This window comes from Camelus ferus, chromosome 14 (genome assembly GCF_009834535.1).
Source record: "Camelus ferus isolate YT-003-E chromosome 14, BCGSAC_Cfer_1.0, whole genome shotgun sequence".
Lineage (NCBI taxonomy): Eukaryota > Metazoa > Chordata > Mammalia > Artiodactyla > Camelidae > Camelus > Camelus ferus.
The window spans coordinates 22,764,279-22,788,208 of NC_045709.1; the positions used below are offsets into that span (position 1 = coordinate 22,764,279).

The 23,930-nt window shown below is 49.7% G+C and overlaps 1 protein-coding gene across 1 annotated transcript in view; it reads left to right on the forward strand.

Moving 5' to 3' along the window:
• Positions 1-22,872, forward strand: part of LOC106728650 (protein PRRC2A) — a 141,724-nt gene extending 118,852 nt beyond the window's left edge. Inside the window, exons 6-9 of the mRNA XM_032496808.1 lie at positions 12,384-12,523; positions 12,630-12,800; positions 14,958-15,155; positions 19,304-22,872. Coding sequence (XP_032352699.1) covers positions 12,384-12,523; positions 12,630-12,800; positions 14,958-15,155; positions 19,304-19,613 — 819 coding nt within the window. The 3' untranslated portion in view covers positions 19,614-22,872. The remainder of the gene's footprint in view (positions 1-12,383; positions 12,524-12,629; positions 12,801-14,957; positions 15,156-19,303) is intronic.
• The last annotated feature ends 1,058 nt before the right edge of the window (positions 22,873-23,930 follow it).

Sequence of the window (23,930 nt, forward strand, 5' to 3'; positions counted from 1 at the left end):
AAAGAAATATATATGTGTGTGTATATATATATCTGAATCACTGTGCTGTACACCAGAAATTAACACAACATTGTAAACAAACTACACTTCAATTAAAAAAAAAAGTAATCTAAATAAAAAGAGCAACTTGCAGTGGAGACAGCTGACAAGCCCTCGGCCAGGTGATCAGGGTCAACGTCAGCAGTGACATCACGTGACAGAGCCTCTGTGGACCTGATGTGATGAAACAGCACTAAACCTTTGTAATCTTCCCCCCAAAACCTGTAACCGCAGCCTCATTTTGAGAAAAACACCACATGAATTTCAGCAGAAGGACATCCTACAAAATACCTGATCGTAGAGCTGTCAGGGTCACCAAAAACCAGACTGAAAACTTGTTACCCAGAGAAACCAGAGGAGCTGTGATGTCTAAGTGCACCATGGTGTCCCGGGTGGCTCCTGGGCAGAAGAGGATGTTAGGTAGGAGCTTTCAGAAGATCTTAATCAGCTGTGAAGTTTCTAACGTAGAGGATGCCGTGTTGGTTCCTTCGCTGTAGTAAGTGTACCACACCAGTGTAAGAGGATGAAGGGGAGAATGGGTGCAGGGGTGTGAGAACTCACTCTACTGTCTTCTCAAATTTTCTGTAAATCTAAATCTGTTCTAATCATAAAACCAATAAACAAACAAACAAACAAACATACCTGAAAAAAATACCAGAGATGGATTACCCATTCTGTTGCTGGAATTTGATGTCATTTCCAGATCTTAGCTAAGATGAATAAAGCTTCTACAAGTATTATTAAGCATGTCTTTTTTGCGAACATTTGCTGGTCTGATAAAATGGGTTTGGGAGTGTTCCCTTTTCTTTTTCTTCTTCTTTTTTTTTTAATCGAAAGACTGTAAGAAGAATTGGTGTTGGTTCTGATTTGATGTTTGGGAGAACTCACCTGTGAGGCCGTCTGGTCATGGCCTTCTCTTTGCTGGAAAGGTTTTGGTTACTGATTCCATCTCCGTGTCTGCTATTGATCTGTTCAGGCTTTCTGTTTCTGCCTGATTCAGTCTTGGTAGGTTGTATGTTTCCAGGAGTCTATGCATTTCTTCTAGGTTGTCCAACTTGTTGACTTGTATTTGTTCGTAATAGTCCTTTACGACTCTTTTTATTTCCATGTCGTATGTTGTAGTATCTGCTCTTCCATTTCTGATTATATTTGTGTGTTCTCTTTTTTCTTATTTGGCCTAGCTAAGGGTGTAGCAACTTTATCTTTAAAAAAAAAAAAAAAAAAACAACCTAGTTCTGTTGATTTTTCCCATTGCTTTTCTATCTTCTGTTTCTTTCATTTCTGCTCTAATACTTACCGTGTCCTATGTGTGCTAACTTTGGGGTTAGTTTGTTTTTCTAGTCCTTTAGTTACGAGGTTAGCTTGTTTAGAGGAGGTCAGTCTTTCTTTAACGTAGATGTTAAATGCTGTAAACGTCCCTTGTAGTACTGCTCTCGCTGCGCCCTATAAGCTTTGGTAAGCTGTACTTTCACTTTTGTTTGTCTCAAGGTATTTTGCAAAGCTCCCTGTTGGTCTCCTCGCTGCCCAGTTGTTGCTCTGCAGCGTGGCGCTTACTGTCCACGGGTCTGTGAGTTTTCCTGTTTCTTTCTGTTGTTGGTTTTCGCATTCATTCCACTGGGGTCTGAGAGAGAGTCGGCATGACTTTTAATCTTCAGACTTGCTTCGTGCCCTGTGCGCTCTATCCTGGAGACTGTTCGTGTGCACTTGAGGAGGACGTGTGCTCTGCTGCCGCTGGTGGGACATTCTGTGTATGTCTGTTAGGTCTGTTTGGTCTATAGTGTTGTTCTGTTTACCTTTGGAAATCAGACGTTAATAATGGACATAATAAACACGTAAAATATAATGTATATGTGACGTGTATGGGAAAAAAACAGTAAGTCAAGATAAGAAGAAGGGGCTCCAGGTTCAAAGAACAGGTTGGGTTAACGTTTTAAATAGAGCAGATGGGGGACCGGTGCGGAAGTGACGTTTCAGCAGACTTACATGAAGTAAGGGGCTCAGTCGTCCGGACATTGAAGGCAAGATTATTCCTGACAGAGGGAACAGCCAGTGCAAAGAGGTTGGTGTGTCTGAGGGAAGAGCAGAGAGTGTTCTGAGAACACAGAGGACAGCGTGGCCCTAGGGGAGTGAGCATCAAGTCAGATGAGACGACATCCGAGTGGCGAGGTGTGAGGAGGGAGGCCAGGCTGCATCGGGCCTGGAAGGGCTTTGCAAGGACTTTGGATTTTATTCTGGCATCCACTGAATGCCTTTGAGCAGAGGAAAGCCGCTCTTGGGGTTTATGTTGGTCATGGTGTTGGACGTAGAATGGAGTAAAAGTTAGAATCGGGAAGAGCAGTGAGGTCTGTGAGGAAACCATTGAACTTACGCAAGAAAGGAGTGAGCGTAACCGTGGAGGTGGTGATAAATGGCCCAATTTTGAATGTATTTGAAGGAAGGTCCCCCAGCCCCAGGCTTCTCCATGGAATGTCACAAACAGACATGATGTATGCAAGCACCATAATTCTGCATCTGGGTTTCTGATTTAGCTTAAAGATCTGTAAGAATGTGTGGAACCACATCTGAAGAAGCAAAGGAACCCTTTTTATTCCCCAACCATCAGTGTGATTTATGATCACGAAATTGCTTCCTGATCCCTTATTTGAAAACTGGCCACAGGAAAAAAAAAAAATGGAAGAGACGCAGATCTAAGGACCTGGAGAACTTGGAAGACGGGCATTCGTGGATCAAATGCTTGGCGTGGACTTTGCTGTCAGCACCTCAGGTGCATAATACATTTCAAATCTTAAGGAGACTATTTTGATTTTGAAATAATTCACACTCAGCTCTTTCTTTAGATGGGTCTGGGTAACAGCTACACAAAGAGAAAGACACGACCTGGAATGGTTACAGCGTGCTGGCCTAACGCTTCCAGCTAAAGCCGATCGGAATGTAGTTTTTCCATGGCTCTGATAAATAAAAACTTGAAAAAACGATTTTAATGATCTTATCCATTGCAGGTGCACAATGACAAGTGAAGCTATAAATCACAACAGCACATAATGATGTTTCAAAAACAGGCAGGGAGACTTTGAATGTTTCTTGTCAACTTCTCCTGAAAATGCGACATTTTAAGCCTCGCTTATGAGACATACAGTCCCTGAGCAGCCTGTGACTCGTAGGTCTACAGCAAATGAAAATACTCGAAGACCTTCTTCCAGTGCTAGAATGTTCTTCCACCTCAGAAGGTAGTTGTCGTGGTGGCCCCGAGCTAAAGTAAGCAGGAGAGTCCTGCTGCTCGGCCTCTAAGCTAAGCCGAAGGCGGCCGGGAGTTCTGTGGTTCACTTCCAGGAGCTCCGAAGTAGTCAGATGTTTGGCACTCCGAATCCTTTTTCCATGGAAACACTGTTAAAAGATTTCAAGTTCTCATAGAAGCCTAAACCCATGGTGGCTGCATCTCTTATCTGAAAACTGGGGCTGCGAGGAAGTTGGAATGTGCCCCGCAGGACCGGCGAGCCCGACGCACACGCAGGCGCCGGTGAAGGCGCCTGCTTGTCGTCCGAGACCCTGCAGGTGCACCCACCCCTCCACGCGGGATCTAGGACGGCCCGTCCTGCAGCTCCCTCCGCTTCCCGACAGCATCGCATCTCAAGCAGGGATTTGCTTCCTTAAACTCTCCTAAAATCATCTAACGCAAGTGCAGGTCCTCTGAGAAACCCTAGCATCTCTCCCCGCGTTTCCCTCATAGCAGCCGCCGACAAAGCTGGCTTGTTATCTGCTGGTGTGTGCCTGTGCGCTTTGGCCTGAGTCTGGGGAAAACTCTTTCTCTTCCTCAGGCAGCTGCTTCAGGAAGGAAGATCCTCTGGAAATTTCCACCGGAGAAGTTATGGCAGGATTCTGAGATGATGCTGGGAGAGGCCTCTGGGTCTCAGAGGACAGGAGCACCCAGGACAGCAGGAGGACACAGAGCCACGCAGGACCTTCTGGAGGAGAGATGCCCTGGAGTGTTTCACTGCCTGCTCTCCCTTCTTTCTGCTGATCCTTCCTTGTCTAGAGAATCCACGGTTTTGCTGGATTAGCTCCGAACCAGAGTTGAGGTCAGGCAGGAAAGAAGTCAGGCAGTTAGTTCGGGGAATTGGCCGTAGTGTCCTGAGCTGATGGAGGTGAAAGCTGGCGGAGCCGGGGGTGCACTCTGGGCACGATTCCTGCAGCCGCCTTGTGGGGCTCGGCTCCTGTGGGGGAGCAGCCTGGCGCCTCCCCCGGGCTGTCTTGGGGCACCTGGGTGGGATCAGCCTTGCTCTGGCGCAGCTTCTGCACCACGGGGGCAAACTCTCAGCAAACGCGTGATCACACTTACAGGCACAGGCGGAGTCCTGCACTCGTTCTCTAGCCTGTTAGAAAAAGGCACAGCTCAGAAAAAAATTAAATGTCAAATACTTACCTTTTCAAAGATACAGAGGTGGAGCACAAAAATCACAACCAGTGTGGCATTCTTGCTGCCACTGTCCGTGACATCTTGGACACGTCAGCTAGAGAGACAGAGAGAGAGAAGTTAGCCATACATTGGAAACACAAAGATAGTGACAGTCACTTCATTTTGAAATGTTTTATGTTTGTGTAAATGATATTTCAGATTAAATGTGCAAAAGTCAAAATGAGTTAACTTTCTTGATTGCGTGTGATCCTGCGTAGCCCGTGAGTCGCGCTGTGAGCGCGAGCTTGTAAGTTGGGGGTAAATCACTGCGTAGGCCGGGCCTTGACCGCCCGGCAGTGCACAGAGACCGAGGTTCTGAAAGCGGACAGGAAGCCATGCTGTTGACACGCCTGTCTCATTTGGTTTAAAGACTCTAACATCTGGAACTTTAAAATGGCCCTTATTATTTTCATTAAATGTTTTTTGTAAAATTAGTTTTCTGCTTTTAAAAGGTCTCTAAGGAGACACTGGCCATCTTGGCAGCCCTAGGCTCCGAAATTCTCACAACACCCGTTCCGTGTGTCCCCTGGACCCCGATGCACAGATGTAGCTCTTCAAGCCTTTATAATTTTATATTATGTTTTAATCTTTTAAAGATCTTATTTTAAAAAGAAACATGTAAAATTGACACTGGATGAGATTGCATTCCTTTTTTTAGGTGAAATTTTTCATCTGAAAAATTGTGGAGGTGATCAGAGTTTCAATATCTAATCTTTCGCCTCTAAAGTCAGTTTATGCAGACATACTGATTCCTATTTAATTTTCTTGCCGAATGGGGTGGGCCGCCTGCAGTAGCAGGCTCACTGGGACTCGCCTTTCTCCCCTGGCAGCCTCTGCGGGGCAGCGACTCTGGGAAGGAGGTTCCCGGAGAGCCTGGGTGGGTCTGTTCCGTCTTCCAGCCAAGGCTGCCGAGTGCGGGGATCAGAGAGAGGGCTAGGTCAGCCCGCAGGCTGTCCTTCTGGTCAGGACACTGTGAGGGGCCGGCCTTCGGGGTCGGGGGGCGCCCGGAGCGAATGGTACTGTGTTACTTCTGTGGACTCGGAACAAGGGAAAATAAATTTTGCTACTCTTTCCAGAGACAAGTTGGTGAAGCCGCCACCAAAGCTCCAGGGAATGAAATCCTTGCCCTGGTGCCTCACTGACGTGTGTGGGAGAGTGTGGCTGAGAGGCTTGCTCGTGTTTGGGTTAGGGGTTCCTCGAAAGAGAATTTTGGACTTGAAGTCTCTCTCAAAGACGGAAAGGAAGAAAGAGGGGAAAAAGGAAGGAAGGAAGAGAGAGAGAGAGAAAGAAAGAAGGAAGGAAGGAAGGAAGGAAAGAAAAAAAGAAAGAGGAAGGAAGGAAGGACCTAAAGGCCAGAGAAAAGCCTGAGATCACTGGCTGTTGACCCTAAGATAAGAATTCTGGATTCAGGTACCATCTCTTTCCCTGCATTCAAACTCTGCTCAGGGGAAGGTGGGGAACCAGAAACTCTCACTGCTGTTTGGACCTGGAGTGTCTCTCCAGGCAGAGGGGAAAAGAGGGTGGAGGTTTCACATCAGCCACAAGAAAATGCATGGCCCCGAGTTGTGCGGGAGACAAGAGATGTGTTTGAGGCCCCCCATCTCCACCAGGCGGGCCACCTGTCCCCACTCAAGGAGAACCTGAAGCACAGAGGCCCTCCTGGGGTCTCTGCCCTGTGAGTCCCCGAGACCAGACAGGACAGACAGGAGGCCCTGTGTCTCCCAGGCCCCCCCCCCCCCCGCTGGTCTCCACACGGGCCACGATGGCCTCTTACCTCTCCCAGCCTCACACCAGCTGCTGGCAAATGCTCAGTGACCTCCTCAGTGTCACGGATGATGTAACTGAAGGACAGAGATGGTGAATATCTTCAGGTTTGGAGCCACCAGGAAACAGAAACAGGGTTCAGATCTGAAAGTCTGGCTTGAAAGCCCACGTTCCCGTGCCACCCTGCTTCTCTGAAGTGCAGACCAGCCTGTCGATGGAAGCACACAGAACAGCTCCAAGTTAAATCGCAGCCAGCCGCGTCTAGCGTCAGAGTTAAAGGCCTTACACCCACCTCGGGGCCCCTCTCCTCGGTGACTGTATTAGCTGATGCGTGTGCTGCGCAGGGTGCAGACTAAGCCCCCGTGAGGAAAAGACGCTGAAGCACGATCACTCACGTGTGTGTGCGGATACACAACAAATGACTTACACAGGCTCATGTCATGCGTAAACATAAAGATGAGCTTCTGTATAAAAGTGCACATGGCATGGCCTTTCCAAGGCAGTCTAGAGGAAGACAGCGGTCTCACAGCGTGAGCTGCTCTGATCCCTGCGATAACCCTGGCTTTCAGCCAGGGAGGTGCAAGGTGGAGTTCCAGTAGCTCCCGGCTCTTGTTCCCAGTGCCGTTACATCCTAACATGGGAGACAGAGGAAAATCCACACAGAAAGCTGCCCTGAGGAAGTGAGCCAAACGCCAGTGCTCCGGCTCTGCCCACAGCCCGCTGCCCTGAAACCGACCAGGTGCTCTGATTGCAAGGGAAGCTGAGAAATGGCCAGCTTGGGTATTTGTGGTAGCTGTGTGCCCAGCTGAAACTTGGGGACTCTATTTCTAAAAGTGCAAAGTGGAGAAGAGATGTTGTAGTGAAGTTTTTAGAATCTATCAAAATCCCTAAAGATACTTAAGGAAATTGTGGGGAGAATCTGATTAATCACTTGGTAAGCAAGGAAGGAGAAAATATACTTGCCTAATTTGATTTTAAAAAATCCTTAAAATGTCACACTCACGCTAAATGGTCAAACTTTAGAGTTTGGAATTTAAGAAGGGTTTCTTACTGTCCTGGTTAATAAAACAAAAAAAGGAAATGTGGGGGCAAATTGGTAAATATTTTTTGAGGATGCAATGATCTATTTGGATTAAAAAAGCAATTAAATCAATCAAAACTAGAAAAAAAATCAGAATCGTCTTAGTTACAAATTCAGTAGCATAATATATCATTAGTTTTACTAGAGATGAATAGTCATAAACTGGGGCCCAGATCAAGTTTGCTCTGGCGACGAGCAGTGCGTTTGACAAAAAGCTTACGGTTGGATTAAAAAAGTCATTTCATCATGAACAGAAACACTGAGCGTGAGACACCCACTCAGAGACGTAACACTTGGCTACAAAACAAACTGTAAATCCTCCATCAAATAATCTGTACGCTAGACAAAATTCTATTCAAAATCCCAAAGGTGTTTAAAATAACTGGCTGATTTCGGAGTTCGTCTGGGAGAATAAATGTGCTAAAAACACTGTATGTGGGGATTTAGTGTATCACAGGGGTTAGCTAATCGGCGGGGAAAACACACAGTATTTAATAAATGATATTAAGGCAACTGTTTATCCAAAACTTTTAAAAGTTAAGGCTGCTGTCTCTTCCTGAATAAAATTATGGATTTTTCTTGTGGAAAAGTACAAGAAATTACTTGTACATTCTTGGAGTTGGGAAGATCTTTGTAAGCATGCTACCAAGGGCAAAACTCCCAGGAAAACGTTTATATATGTTATTTTATGCATATTTTAAATGTCTGTGCATCTAAGTTTTTCATAACAAAATTCAAAATCAAATAATGAAATAATAATAAACATGCCGAAGGCTTAATTATTTGGTATATAAAGAGCCCTTAGCAATAATTTGGAAAACGCTGGATACCCAGTACAAAACAGACCAAAGGAAATGAATTCGGAGAATAAGACTAAACTGTTTCAAAATTTTTAAAAACATCAGCTTTTCCTAGCTAATTTGCAGTGCCAAAGTGAAATAATTTAAAGAGTTACCAAGGTACAAGGGAAGGTGGGCACTTACTCATAACATTTCTCATTAATCATCGCTCACTGTGAACTTTGTGGAAAGCTACTTTGTAATGTGTAGCTGGTATTTTCAGAACATTAAAAACTGGCACACTTCTGGACATAGCAATTTTCTTTCTAGGAATTTATGCTTTAAGACCTCTGTGACTTAAATATACTATTAAGAGCCTTGTGTAATGTACAGAAACAATTTGTGATTAACCCGAAGGCCCTACATTAAGAATTTTAAAAAATAAAGCATGTTACAGTCTTCATAAATTGACTTATTAATGAACAATTAAAACAGTAAAGATGATTGTAAAATAAAAATGCTCTTTATATTTTAACGTTAAAATACAAGTATCAATTATAAATATCTATAAACTAATCATTTATGAGTGCTTGTTTTTCTGCAGCAAACATGTTCAGTTTTGGAATACAGAAAAACGATTTTTTAAAAAACCTCTCTCTGTAAAATGAAAATGAAATAATACATACTTGGTTCAGCTCTTACAAAAAAGTTTTCCATATGTAGTTTGGAACGTAGTGAACCCATTAATAACCAGTCTGTCAGCTGGACTTTTCCGTGGACCTGGTTTAAAATACCAGGAGAGAATTCTGAACCCCCAGCCACAACCTGTGTTGTGTCTACTGAACTTGACTCCTTACCTTTCCAGAAACTTCCATCCCTCACTCTGCTCTGCCCACAGAATCTCGAGTTGAAGCCAGCTATTCCTAGACATTACCTAAAAGGCTTGCCCGCTGCTTCCACGTGCCTGTGTGCTGAGTCGCACCTTCCTGGGGCATGAGCACCACTCCAGGTCCTGTGGCCCTGCCCCTGGTGTCCCTCAGAGGCGAGGCCGCTGACATCACAGGAGTTTAAGTGCTTATAATTAAACTGCATATTTAGCACCTCGTTAAGATTTAAAAAAATGGGGAATTCACGCCTCTCCTGGTGCTATCCTGGAGGGATCAGCCTCAGGCAAGAGGAAAGCGTAGGTTTATCAACAGCCAGAAGGGGCAGAAACTTTGCTTTTAAGAATCTAAGTGTAAATTCGATGTAGCAGACCCCGCTGGGTCTTTGCCTGGGGTGGGGGCCTGGCCTGTTCTGTGCCCCCCCCAACCCCCGGCTCTGGGCAGCGCACTCACAGTCAGTGGTCCTGGGACCTTCCTTGAGGCCCAGAGGCTCAGTCTTTCGCTCCGACCTCAGGAGCCCCCTCTTCCCGGGGCCTCTCGTCCCCACCCAGCTTTTTTCTTCCAAGGGCAAAGCTGGTGAAATCATACAGTGTGAACTATTGCAGACTAAATCCGCTTCTGCTTTTAGGCCCCTGGACCTTTTGATGGATATAAGGAAAAGGTCAGTGTTTACCCTAAGGAATTCGTTGCTGCTGTTGGGAATTCTGGAGTCAGTGGGTTTGTATCAAAGTACTTTTCCAGGCAGTTCGGGGAACCTTCAGATAATTGTCTCCTACTGGGAAAAAAAACGACCTCAAGGCTGTGAGCTGGCGGCTGCTGATGCTAATGGACGTTTGTCATTACATGGTCCCTACCAGACGGACCTCACGGGCAGGGTCGTCCAGGATCACGACCTGGGCTGGGGGACACTGGTCGGGGGGACAGTCCGCTGGTCTGTGATCGTCCTTTGGCTTCAGTTTTCTCAGTTCTTGACCAGACGAGAGAGTAAACATCACCTCACACAGCGAGCACGGGGCTCAGAGGGCCAGGACGTGAAACCTCTGAGCGCAGCTGGAAGCACCGCAGGGGACACAGGCCCGCGCGGGCGCTGTTGCCTCTCTGCGGGGACAGCCGCTCTCCCGTCCAGCATCTCCGGCCACGCGCGGCCCGCAGGCCCCCTTCCCTGTGAGGCCGGGACTGAGCGGCGCGGGGACGGGAAGCCAGGGGCCTGCCCGGCCTCCTGCTTTGTAAGTGGCCAGGCTGGGGTTTCCGACCCACGCTTGAAGCGGTGCCGGGGTCGGGCCCCCACGTCGGGTTCCCGAGCTCCGTGAACGACTGAATGAATGAGTGAATGAGTGGGCACAGGCACCGGGGCCGGGGCTGACGCGCCCCTCTCACCCTGGGGCCAGGGCGCGCGGAGGGGGTGCAGCCCCGCGGGCCCCACCGGCCGCCCCCCCACCCCGCCCCGGCCCTGCCCGTCGGACTCCGGGCCTCGTGGACCTCCCGCCGCGTCCGTGCCGCGCGGCCGGCGGCGCGAGCGGTGTCCCCACCGGGACTAAGGGTTTTCTGTGCGTTGAGGCTGTAATACAGAGGAGCTTTCCATGCTTGGGACACGAAAGGGGGACAGTCTTTAAACTGCTGACCTAGTTAAAACACCACGGTTCTCCTTTGCAGCTACATTTACATTAAAAGTAAAAAAAAAAAAAAAAAGAAAGTTCCCTGATCTTTTACAAGAACGGTCCACAGTTACAGACAGAACCTGAACAGCACAAGGCTGCGCTGGCGAGCCTTCCTGCTGGGGTGTGTGTCTCTCATACAAATTTGCGGGCATTTAGTTGAAAGAAAAAGTATATTTTCTATATGAAAGGAAACGAGAAACAGTCTCATTTTCCCTCATTAAAAGCCTGCTTCACAAAGAGCACGTGCGCTCCCCGGGCCCGGCGGGGGCCTGACTCGGGGCGGCGCGTGTGCCCCGCCGCGTGAGGCTGGTAGCGAAAGGGGACTGCCTGCGTTGTCAGGTGAAGTGTGTTATGCGGAGGTATCCAGCTCAGGATGTTCCTACCCCAGATTCCTGGTGGGCTGCCAAGAGCAGGCTTGGAGTCTTAGAGAACCAAAAATATGTAGGTCAGCGGGGTCCTCGTGGGCACCGCTCCTTCAAAGGAAGGTATTTCTCGAAAATGTCAAGGATTATTTAGGGGGTCACGTCGGCATCCGCAGTAACTCCTTTACGTGGCATTGTGATTAAGTCTCTCGAATTCCAGAATGGATTCAGGATGCCTGAAAAACTGATGAAAAATTCCAAGGACTGACAGGGAACAGAGAGTATAAACCCCTTTCCTGTTTAGACCCCTGTGACCGAGACCTGACAAGAAGTCCTTGGGGCCAGTCTGCCCCTCACCCTGGCGACCCGCCAATGACAGTCCCGCGCTGGCAGGTGGGGCCCTGCTCCGAGTTGGCAGGGACCCAGGGGGCGGTGGAGAGAGGGCCCCCACGACAGGGCCGAGGAGGAGGGGTTATCTACGGTGGAGGGTCACCGGGGGTGACGCCCCTTACCATGCTGCTGCCCATCTCATCAGGGACGCCCGCAGATAGCTCGGTCAGCCCTCCCTGGACGCAGCCGCTGACCTGCCGGGGGCGCTCGGGTCCAAGTGACACCAAGATGGATGGCACTGTTACCAGGAGCCCACACAACATCGTTGCCCCGGCTCATTGGCCATTTCCATACCTTGAGCTGTAGTTTTTGTAATGGAAACGCAACTGTCACAGCACAAGATGGATTTCTCCGGGAAGTAGCAGCGTGTCTTCAAGAGGGCTCGCTCTTAGCCTGGGTGAGCACTATTGTGCAGGGACGTGGGCCACAGCCAGCTTCGCTGGGACGCGGGGGGTCAGACATGCACCTTGTGCATCTCCGACGGGATGGCCCTTTGCTTCGCTTTCACGATTTAGCAGAGCAGGGGGACGGGCCGGTGACGTTCCGCACAAGAAACCGCTCATTCTATCCCTGCGTCCACTGTGCAGTGCTTTGGACAAGCACAAAGTCTAAGGCTAAACTTCCCCACTTGTAAAATCATTTATTCTAAGAAACTCTGGAGTAATACACACAGTGGTTGAAACTATTAGGAGAATAAAAAGTCAGCTCTGGGTCCGGATATTTTCACGTATTAACCTAGACTAATTTCAGAAACCGAGAAAGCTCCCAGCTCTGGTTTCACGCTTGACAGCAAACCTCCTTCCGGGGCTGTGCGTCCCCCCTGCTTGCAGAGGAGCTCCTGGGCCAAGGCCTCCGTGCCCTTGGCCACCTCCCCGAGGCCACACCGTGTCCGGTCCTTTGGGGCATCTGTCAAATAAATGGCAGCTTTAATCAGGCAAAGGAATAGTGCACAGAGGTTCTGATTTCTTTTCAGGACCCGTTTGTGGTGGGCAGTGCCCCACGGTCCCTGCACACAGGAGGAGCACACGGCCACGTGTCCCCTTGGACAAGCTGGGTTGGAAGACACTCTCTCCTCTCTGCCGTCTCTGAGCCTCCTTCTGATGAGCCCACCAAGTATGTTATAATGCCTCCACGCTAAACTGAAACAAAACAAAACAAGCAAGGAGAGAGAAAATGACCAACGCTGGGCCCCGCACTCTCCACTTTCCCTTCATTTCAGACAGAGCAGACGGCGCCCTCTTCCCGGATGCCCGTCCGACCACCTTGGGCTGGCTTTGGAAGGCTCCCCACTTCTGCAGCAATACCCACCAGCTCCTGGATCAGCAGGGCAATGCCTCATCCAGCTTTGTATTTCCAACAAAATCTGTTTCCCCTTGCCACCGGGAACGCAGTAAGTATCTGATAACTTATCTCAAGAACTAAAAGTAAGACTGCTGACTATTTAAAGGGATAGTTGCTTATGGCTGGGAATGTCCCTTCCGTGGCGGGGCCGGCAGCATGGACTCCTCACTGGGAACTGGCAGTAAGAGCGCTGCTCACTCCGACTCTGAGAGGTGGACGGACAGCTGGGAAGACAGGAGGCAGAGCGGCCAGGCAGAGGGACTTGGCTCGCAGAGCCTCCTTCCGGCTCTGCCTCCTCGCGCATCCTCCCTGGACACTGCTGGGTTTTCTGTCACATCCCTGTTTCTAAACCATTCCGTCCCCTCCCTCTCAGCCTCAGTCCAGAGCTGCCTGCCCGGCAGATGGTGGAGGAAGACAGTGATGTGACGGGGCGTGTGGACTCTCCGGCCCCTCGGCCTCTCTGCTGCCGGGGTGGCAGCCTTCACACCACGCCCCCGTCTGCTGGGGCTCAGGGGCACATGCTCCCCCCACGGCCAGCCCCCCAGACAGAACAGAAGACGGCGGAGATGCTCCACTCCCAATAGACAAGTGTTGCCAACGTAGCCCAAAAGGGCCGGCATTGCCGTCTTCTGCTCGTGGGAAGGCCCCTTCCCCCCAAGGACATGAGGACCGTTTACAGCCACCACTTACTGGGTGTTGACTAAACGCCAGACACCGCTTGCTGCTTTAAATGCATCATCTCATGATCCACGCAGTCACCCTTTCAGAGCTGAGCAAATGGAAACTTGAGGAGGCGGAGGGAACCTTCCAGGGACAGGACTGTAACGAGAAATCCAACCCTGCCCCGTCCTACCCCCAGCCTCTGATGCTTGCAGCAGACGATACCGTGGGTGTCTGACGGGTGTTTAGTGTCTACCTGTTACGTGTAACGCGCTTCTCTGACGGCTGAAAACGCCGCTGGGGGTGTCTGTTCCTCTGATTCACATGTAATCAATACAATTTACTGACACGAATATTGAACAACTTCTGCTGCCCAATTTGGCTTAGAGAGATGAAAAGTATCTGAGTACATCTACTTAAAATTGTTTTAAAAAGTATCGGTTCACTGCCCGGCCAGCTTGAGTCAGTAAGGCCCTTTGCTCTCCTTTCTCTAAGTCCTCTTGGCTTCAAGTGCTCTAGTCTTGGACTGGCCTCGAGGTTCACAGTTTCAGAGGCACAATCTCAAAATTAGGAAGCTGGTAAGTGGGGGGATGGTACTTCAGAAGACATGTCCCACCTTCATTTTTATCTAATTGAGACCGGTTGAATACTCTGTTTCTTCACATAAATGGTGACCAAAATATTGACCAAAGTGGTTGGAACGTAGCTGGAACAATTCATTCTCCTGCAACTTTAGTCACATTACTGGTGGCAAACGTGTTCAGAGCGGTTATTCTTCTCCAAAAGCTCTGCAGTGGACGTTATAGGTGTGATCTGAGTTTGGGGTGTGAATCTGACTTCTGTCAAGTCCAAGGTCAGCTCCCCGTGTGTGCCTCGGCGTCCCACCCACCTCGCGGGGCTGGTGTGTGGACTTAGCAAGGCACTCAGAGCGCTGCCGCCGGGTAACACGAAGTCAGCACAGGTCAGTGCCTCTTGGCGTTTCCATCGCACCAGCTCAGTGTTATTTGGGAATTCATGATTTATGTGCTCAGCCCGGATACACACAACTTAAAATAATCTGCTGGAATCCAAAATCAGGTCTGTTTACTGACGGTCGGTCGTAGCGGCCTGACGGCCCTCCTCCCTCCAGTGGCTGAGCTGGTGTGGGGAGCCGCTGGCCGCCCCGCTCCTGGCTGTGTGTGTGCGCACGCGCCGCGTGTGGGACGCTGGCACACTCTTTGCGCTGGTTTCGCAGGTGACAGGCGAGTATGCTGGAAACTGAGTTCCAGCTCAGGAAGGTGTTTATGCCCTGAAACACCCACTCTCCCGTCTGTGCTGGGGCAGGGGCCGCGCCCCGCCTCCCTCAGCTGCGGCCGAGATCTGGCCCAGAGCAGCTCTTTGTCCGGGCGGCATGTGTGTGGGGCTGCTGGTGGTGACCAGGCCACCCACGGCCAGAGAAGCACACGGGGCTGAGTGTAACTTAAGAAGCTGGAAGAAGCCAAGGAACATTAAAACCACTTTGTTTAAGGGACTCGTGGAATGACTCTATCTTTCGGTTTCTTCTCAGCACTTCCCTGAATCTGAAACTCCGAAGCAGGGGTGTGGGCAGAGGTGGGCACGAGGGCAATGCCGCGGGGACCCTGGCCGGGGAGGACGTCGTGGACCACGCCCGCCCATCCCCACCTCGCAGCATCTGTCTTGTGCATCGTGCAGTGTCGCTGTCCCACGTCCGTGATCCTGTGTCCGGCTGGGGAGGAGCTGGGCTGTGAGTAGCTGCGCAGCGGGGATGTTTCGGCCCCTCTGTGTGTGGAGGAAGAATGTCCACATGGTCCATCCTGGCCTGTGGTTATTTTTTTAAAAAAATCAGTAGGAAAACCACTCAGGAGAGGGACGAATAGCTGCCCCGTGCATTGTGTTCTCTTTCACCAAAGTGAACTCCGGCCGTTAACCTGGCCCTGAAATGTAGGTGTGCGCCCCACTGCCAGCAACCCTCCAATGTCCCTGTAATGGGTTAAAATAGGGAACTTCAGGAAATCGTTCTGGTAAATGCCTTCCCGAATTGCAGTCTCTTTGACTGGCACTTCATCCGGCTCCTGTCCGGGGCAGTCGGCGCTGGTTTTTTTAGAGAAAACATTGTCATGACCATCAAGAAGGGATGGGACGTGGGACGGGAAACCGGCCTTGACATCAGGGGACAGCAGCCGCTGGGGACAGACTGAATGGATTTGAGCCCATACGCCTGGGCGTGTTCTATCTGGGGCTAAATCAAGAAAAGAGGCTTATTCGTGTATGTCAGGGAACATGCACAGGATTTTAGGAAATGGTTAATCTTCTGTTAAAATTCATGCCTCTGGGATTACCCCGCCATTAATTACAGGTATCAAAGCAAAAACTAAATGCAGTTGTATTGTGAAGTTTGGCCCATTCAATTGGAAAAATCTTAATGATCAAGAAACCATGTGTTTTCACTCAGATATGTTTTATGACAGAGCTGTAAAGTCTTGTCTCAAGCAGACCTACCGCAGGCCCGCATTGTTTCAGGCAGTAATGGGCTCACGTCTGAAACGCCTTTGTATTAGGTCTCGAAGGCGGACGAGAACCGGAGCGCTCTGCTCAGGGCTTATTTACGGCTCCTCAGGACCAGCGCCAGGCGCTCGGCGGCGCTCCGCAAGCCCGTGTGAGCTTCAGGTCGGCAGAAATTACAGCCCCGGGTGTGGGGCAGCAGTTCAAAGCCAGCCCGCCCAGGCCACCGCTAACAAATGTGTTTAAAGGTTTCTGACTTGGCACAAATCAGAGTCCAGAAGGATTAAAGCGTGAAGTGTTGGCTATCAATCTAGAGAGAGTAGTTTTCATAACATTTGAAGGGGAAAAAAGGAATACATTGTTGTTTTGACTCTGTCTTCCCCAGAGCCAGTTTTTTTTTTTTTTTTAAATTGCAGAATTCTTTGTCTTAAGGGGAAAAGGCTCTGTAAACTGTGACCAAGCAGATGCATTCGTCTAATAAAGAATTAACATGTAGGCAAAGGGGAGATGACTTTTTTTTAAAACGTGGTGCAGTCTTATAAGTCTTTCCCACTTATATTCCCTGTCAACCCCCCATAATTGATTTTCACAAGAAATTCTCACCCATCTCCCCCAGAGCAGGACCTGGCCTGGCAGCTCACTGGTGGTCCACGGGCCCGGATCCCGTGTGCCTGAGAGTCACTTAAGTCCTGTCTTTCGTCCTAAAGCCTCAGTTGTCACTGGAAAAAGTCACAAAGACATTTTCTGAGCCACAGAACCAGTCTCACTTTTACCCTCTCCGGATACCAAAGATAAATGCTGTAAAAATCATTTTATGCAGAAAATATTTACACAAAACTTGCAGCGAGCGTCCACAACAGTCCAGTCACCGCTTTACAGGCTAACGTACGTGCTGGCTTTTATCCCACAGCAGCCACCACCCTCATGCGTTCTCAGTCGGGCTTCGAAATTGTGTTGAGAATGGGCGCTGCCCCAGACATCTCTGAATTCTTTCTGTTCGTAAGTCTGCAGCGTTTTGTACAAAATGGGTGTTAAGATTTAACTGAGTGATAGTGAACAGAAGTAAATGAAAGTCCTGGGCAGACGCAGCCAGCCCGTGTGCTCACATTAAACTCCATTTCTCTCACCTGAGAACCAAGGAGGCCGCACGGGGGTCTGTGACGGACACCAGGATACAAGCTGGCCTTGCAGACAGTGATTAGAACGTTGTGGACGTTTCCACAGGAGATCCACGTAAAGAGAGTTTGAACCCACCTACGTTTCCTCCCTTTATTTCTCCTAAGCTGCCCAACTGGAATCTGTTTGTGCCCTTCTGCTCACAGGTGATGCGTTAAACTCTGCCAAGAGCGGTGCCCCCACTTGCCTCTCTTGTCGGTGTGTCCAAGGTCGCTGTCTGGGGCTCCCTGTCCTGAGGGAACCTGGCCTCAGGTGGTACAAGGGTTCCTCGTTTGCACGACGGGCGGAGGGCTAGGCCGGCCGGACAGCCGTGGCGAGAGGACTGCGCTCGGGCAGGAGGCCGTCAGCGTGCTTTGCGGGGGGCAGTGGTCTCTCCCGAGGGCAGACCTGACTTCCTGCGCCTGAGCTAACTTTGGGGGAGTCGCTGGAACGGGGCAGTCTGACTTGGCGACGTCGGACCCTTTGAACTGACTAGCAATAATCCAGAAAGCTTTGTTAGAGACATTGTGCACTGATGACTGAAAAAAAAAAAAAACCATAAAGTAAATGCTCTGCCAAACAAGGAGGTTCCAGAACCTGCCTGTTCGCCTGCTCCTCCCTGGCCTCGGCCAGAGCGGTGCTGAGAGGCAGTGCCAGGAGGAGCACGTGTGCTTTGTCAGAAGGTGTCAAAGTCCACGGGGGGGCAGGGGTGTCACTAGCTCGAGGGCACACCCGACGTGGGGAGTGATGCTGGGTGTGATCTGTGTACAGACTCTTTTCTCTCACAGTCAAAGCTTTCATCATACTTTAAGGGGTTTGTGACCCAGAAGTTTAAGGATCCTTGCATTTGAACTCTAGGAAGAACACACGCCAGATTCCAGGAGGAGATGAGAGAGGGGCCTCAGACTCCTGTCTCCCCACACACAGGGGCGGGGGCGGGGGAGGGGGAGGAGCGGACCCTCCCCAGCAGGCCCTGTGGTCCTTTGGACGCACAAGACTGACATGATGTTGAGTTTATGATTCCTAGCTCTTTAAGCAGCTCAGATTTTATAAAGAAATATTATTTTGTTCTGAGATTTCACTATATAAAAATAAGACAATGATCTTAAATGTCTTTATAAGACGTTCTTGGTAAGACATCAATCCTTGCGTTAATTTTCCTGTTATGAGTCTACAGCAGAAACGAGGGTTACCTGGCGTGGCATGGTGTGGTGACAACTCCTCTCCAATGAGGTGACTCGGCTCCTTTCAAGCCAGAATGAGCGGGACGTGGTCCAAGTGTCATCGCCAGAACGTGCACTTCAGGAGCCACGCACACGTCTGCCTCACTGTTACTGGAAATCCTGTGCATTTTCATCCAATAAAAAGCAAAATAAGTTTCATTTCAGAAACGCCATTACTCTAATTAAATTACAACGAATCGTACACTAACCATCTTCCATGTGCCGAGCAGAGCCTCAAAGATTCTTTTAAAAAAGTTTTCACGGTATTGAAACCGTAAGTTCTGTGACTGTTGGGACGAGATGGTGGAGTCAGCTAAATAAAAAATGTTTTTAAGTGTTTAATTCTGATTAAAAATTATGTTGAAGTTTTGCATCGTTTGGCCGTCAGTGTCCCTGCAGCATGTCAGTGTCCAGGCCGGGCTCCACGTTCTGTGCACGGTCCCGCTGCGTCTGTGACAGTCACCAGTGTTGTCCTTGGCTCCGGGGTGCTGAGGTTCGCCCTGACCGCCTGGCTCTCCCACTGTGCTTATTCTGAAGAGAAATCACGTGTTTTTCCATTCCTGGAGCAGATTAGGAAGACTGAGGCGAGGGTCTGAGGAACAGAATGATGAGTAAAGCCCGGCTTCCTCCACCCTGCCCCTCGTTGCTCTCCTGGCAGCTTTCCCAGAGGTTTGCAGGCTCCTCCTGGGTGTCTCTGAGCCCATTCTCTTTCGTGACGGCAGAGGGGTTCGCTTCCCTTCGGATCATTCTGTGACCCCGAGTTCAAGCTACCCAACCAAAAAAAAAAAAAAAAAAAATTAAAATACTGCTGGTACAGAGTAACCGTATTTAGCTTTGAAAAAGGACATGTCCTCAGGGGGTAACTTCGGAGAATTTGCCTCAAAATTTCATAGAATTATTGGTACTATAATTAGAAGTAAGCGATTTTATTGATGTTGCTAGATACATTCCCAAGGGAAATGATACCTTGGCCCTCACAGATGTTTTAACTTTCTGTTTAAAATAAATGCAGGCTTGCAGAAGAGTCGCACACGCCTCCACCCGCGCCCCGCAGTGTTGACACCTGGCGCAGCCCAAGCACAGCTGCCAACGCGGGAGCTCAGCGCCGACGCTTTCCCACCGGCGTCCGTGCTCCTGGCCCAGGCGCTGGCGCAGGGACGCGCGCTGAGTGCACGTGCCAGCCTCCTTTGTTCCTGAGCTCTTCCCTGCCTTTCAGGACCCTGGCGCTCAAGGCGCGCTTGTCAGCTGTTTTGCAGGATGTCCCCCCAGCTGGTTTGCCCTGTGTTTTTTTCATTATTTTACTGAAGCTGCCTGTTTTTTGAGGAGATCCCAGAGGTGACGGGCTTTCGTCAGGGCAACCCGCTGAGGCAGGCGACGCCAGGAGGTCCTGTTACCGGGGCCACCTCGATCACTTGGTAAGGGGGTGCCTTAGCTCCCCCGCTATACAGATGCCGTGTTCCCTCGGGGGGGATGCTTTGAGACTCTGCACGAGCCGGTGACCCTTGCCGGCAGCAGGGGCGGCCTGGCGTCCTAACGCCGACTTCGTACTCCCCGCACGGGGTCCACGCTCATCGGCCCGAAGTCGGTAGCCGAGCGCCGCCCCCTCTGCGTTCGCTGCTCGTCCCAGGCTTCGCTTCGCCAGTGTGCCGGGCTCGGGGTGCTTACTGTGTTCTGCAGGCTGTAATCCAGCTCTCCGTTATTTTGTTGGCCAGATTATTGCAGCCCGGCCCCCGGGAGCTCTGCCAGGCCGGCCTCTGCCCCCGAGCCGCGCGCGGTCCGGTCTGGGGCGCGGCCTCCCGCTCCGGCGCGCAGGGCGCTGCGGCCTCCCCCGTGCTCCCTGCCTGTGCCCCGGGACGGCCGCGGCCTCGGAGCCCGGCGGACGTGGAGGCACGCGCTCGCACTCGGTCTGGACGCCGTGCGCGCTCCGCAGGCGACGACACGGGGCACGTGGACGGGTGGCTCTCCGGCCGCAGCGCGCCGTGGGCCGCCGAGCGCGGGAGAAAGCTCCGCGGGGCCGCGGGGGACGCCGTCTGGCTGCCGGAAAGCGGCCGAGAAGAGGGGCAGAGGGGCGAGTCGCTGCCCAGGATCTCCCGCTAGTCGAAGGGGGGCTGGAGAGACGTCTTAAGCTGTAAAACCGGACCCCTCCCCGCCTTGCAAGAGCCAGAACGAAGTACTGGAGACCCGCGCTGTCAGCGTGACGACCGGCGGTGCCTGACCGCGGGGAGGGCGGCCGAGAGCCGCCCGCGCTCCGTCGCCGGGACAGAGGGCCCTGAGGGCGAGTCCGAGTGTGAAACTCCGAAACACGCGGCGCGGAGCGCACGGGAGTCGCGAGAGGAGCTCCCGGGGCAGCGGCCGCCCACGCGGACCCGGCGCGAGGAGCCGCGCGGGGGCGGGGAGCGCCTTCCCCCGCTCGGTCCCGCCGCCTTCGTCAGGCGGCCTCCATCCTGTGGAAGCTGGTTACGTTCATGCAAGAAGGAATGCGCCTTGGACTGCAGTGAGCTTTTCTTACCCGTTTTCCTTTGATTAGGTAACAGAGGACAGTTTATAATAGAATAGCAGGGTATGGGAACACGGGAAAAAGCATAAAAGTTAACATTTATGTATTTCCAACTCCTGGTCGCATGTCAGAGAGATTCAAAAGTGATTAAGTGAGGAATTTATAGCTTTGTACAGTCACATTTACAGCAATAATATTAAGCCTTTCAAAAGGATGAAAAATGGAAAACCTATAATGCGGGGTTTTTTGGTACATGATCGGCCCCAGTGAAGCTCACCTTGAATCCACGTGGACTTGCTGGAGCCATTTCTGAGAAAAGCGACACTGAAGTGACATTCGAGGACAGCGCTGGTTTCTCACGACTCAAGGACGGAAACACAGCTGTCTGTAACGTGAGAAACCAATGACGGGGGTTCTGTGGGGACAAGCTCACACCGAGCTTCGTTTCTGAGTTAAATTTGCGGTTTTGATGCTCCGGAACTTCTCAGCACCTCCTTACACGACGTCGAAGCCAGCAGCCGAGAGGGACAGCAGGCCGGCGGTTACGGCAGTTACTGGATGTACCTGTTTCGTGAGGCGTCCGCTGAACCCTGAGAGAAAGTGTTACAGACAGACAAGTGGGGTTTCTGCCCTTACCGTGCCTTCCGGGGGACACACAGGAGACGAGACAGATGACATGTGCACCTCACTGTGTCACAGAGCCGCGCAGGCATCCTCGGTGTACATGGACATGCACACATGTTTATAGATGGTTAACACATGGACATTCACATATGTTTGTACATGTGTGTATATGTGCCTTAATACGTATATAGTTTTATATAATTGTATTTTGTGTGTATTGTTATCAATTAGCTTTTTTAGATAATCATATCTAATATTTATGTATATCATGTATGTATCACGTATATAGTAATGTAATAATTACACTTATCTATGTAAACATATAGACGTGTGTGTGTGTGTGTGTGTATAAAATATGTGTACGTTCTCCCATTTATCAAAGCTAATTGATAGTCAACATCTAGATACACAGTTTGGTTAAAAAAGCAACAATTAAAAATAATTTTTAAGTCCTGTACTGAAAAACCAATATTCGATCTCTATGCTTCCACCAAAATGGAAAAGAAACAGTCTACCTTGCACCAGCTTAAATAAAACTTAAAGTGGGTCAAAGTCAAATAGCTTGTTTGGCCTTATGCACCAAATTTAGGGGTTTGGTTTTATAATAAGGAAATAATTGTATGTAGAGGTTTGCTTGCTTTTGCATAATGAGACAAGATAGTATATACATGGTGTTTATCATAAAGCCACACACATGGCCCCCGGCACCTTCAGGTGGTGACAAGAATGATGCTGGTGAGTGTGGTGACGGCCGTGAGGACAGTGGTGGTGGTGGTGGTGGTGAGGGTGGTGATGGTGGTGAGGGTGGTGAGGATGGTGGTGGTGAGGGTGATGGCGGTGAGGATGATGGCGGGATTAAAACCCCAACTGTCTGAGAAAAATGGTCCTCTGCCCATCCTCCCAATTTGTGTTCGACTCTTTCATATCTTTCAGCTGTTTCTGATGTAATTTACCACAACATTCCCAAATAAAGGTGTGGACAGATAGCTGTTTCTTGATTTTTAACCTTTAGATGCTGTCCACTACCTTCTTACACGGGCAAACCTCAGAGGTCTTGTGGGTTTGGTTCTGGACCACAGCAACAAAGTGAGCGTTGCAATAAAGTGCAGCACCGTAACTTTTTAGTTTCCTGTGCATATGAAAGTTACGTTTACACTCTACTGTAATCTATTAAGTGTGCAATAAGATTATGTCTAAAACAACAATGTATGTACTTTAATTAAAAATAATTTATTGCTAAAAATTGCTAACCATTTTCTGAGCCTTCAGCCAGTCATAGTAGTAACATCAAAGATCGCTGATAACAGATCATTATGACAAATGTAATAGTAATGAAAAAGTCTCAAATATTGTGAGAATTAACAAAATGTGACACAGAGACACAAAGTGAGCAAATACGGTTGGAAAAATGGTGCCAATTGACTTGCCCAATGCAGGGTTTCCACAAACCTTCAATTTGTGGGAAAAAAAAAACACACCGTCATTTGTGAAGTGCAATAGTTAAACATGAGGTGTGCCTGTATTCAGGTGGAGAATTACCCTACTTTATACACCTCTTCCTATCCACAGACTCACATGGACTGCCGTCCCGTTCTTCCAAAATACTTCTCTCTCCCTTTTGGTAGATCAATGGTCAGAGTGAACATGAACACAACCCTGCAGATGTTACTCCCGGTGAAGCAGTGCAGTGAGACGCGCTCACACCGCCTTGCTTGTACAGGTTTAATTGTGTAACAATAACAAAAAACTCCTTGTTTGTTTGTCAGATCTTATGCAAGAATATTAAAATACTATGCTCTGAAATATATTTCGTCAGTAACACAATAGTCTTAAAAGCAGCTTTTCAGGTTATCTACTATTAACGTTTTTAAAAATTAGTCTTAGATTTTCCTTCACTTAAGAAAACATCTAGTTGTTACAGCCTTCATTTTTTAACTGTTAAAGATATGATTGTTAAAGATATGAAAGTTATATTTCCCAGCCCAGATCTGTTCTGAATGGAACTTTGTCTTGTGTTTGTCTATATTTGACATTTCTTGTATTTCCATAACAGTGTTACAGTTTAATCTCCTGTTTCACACAGTTACCTGAGATATTCATTCTTCCCTTATATTAGCATCAGAATCCCCTGGAAACCTCTTTACAAAGTGAGCACCGGTCAGCGGGGCTAAGGAAGGTCACAGCAGCCAGGTGGGCCCCGCAACTCCCCAGCGTGAGGCTGAGTGTGAAGGGCGGCAGGTGGGGTGACAAGGACTCCGAGGCATTTTTTTCAAAGCCACACCTGCAACCAATCAGGTAAAAGACAAGAAACTGACAGCGACGTCGTGATGGGGTTGTCTCTCTGCCAACATTCTGCTTCCAAAGCAGCGAGGCCAGGGCGCCGGTGAGCCGTGTCTGCGCCGGAGCGCGGCGGCTCAGCTATGGGAAGAATGTCCCTGGCTTCTGCTCCGAGTCTGGGGCCATCATCAGAGGCTCGGGGGCTGCTGACACTGCTGCCAGAGCCCCCGTCACCCCCCCA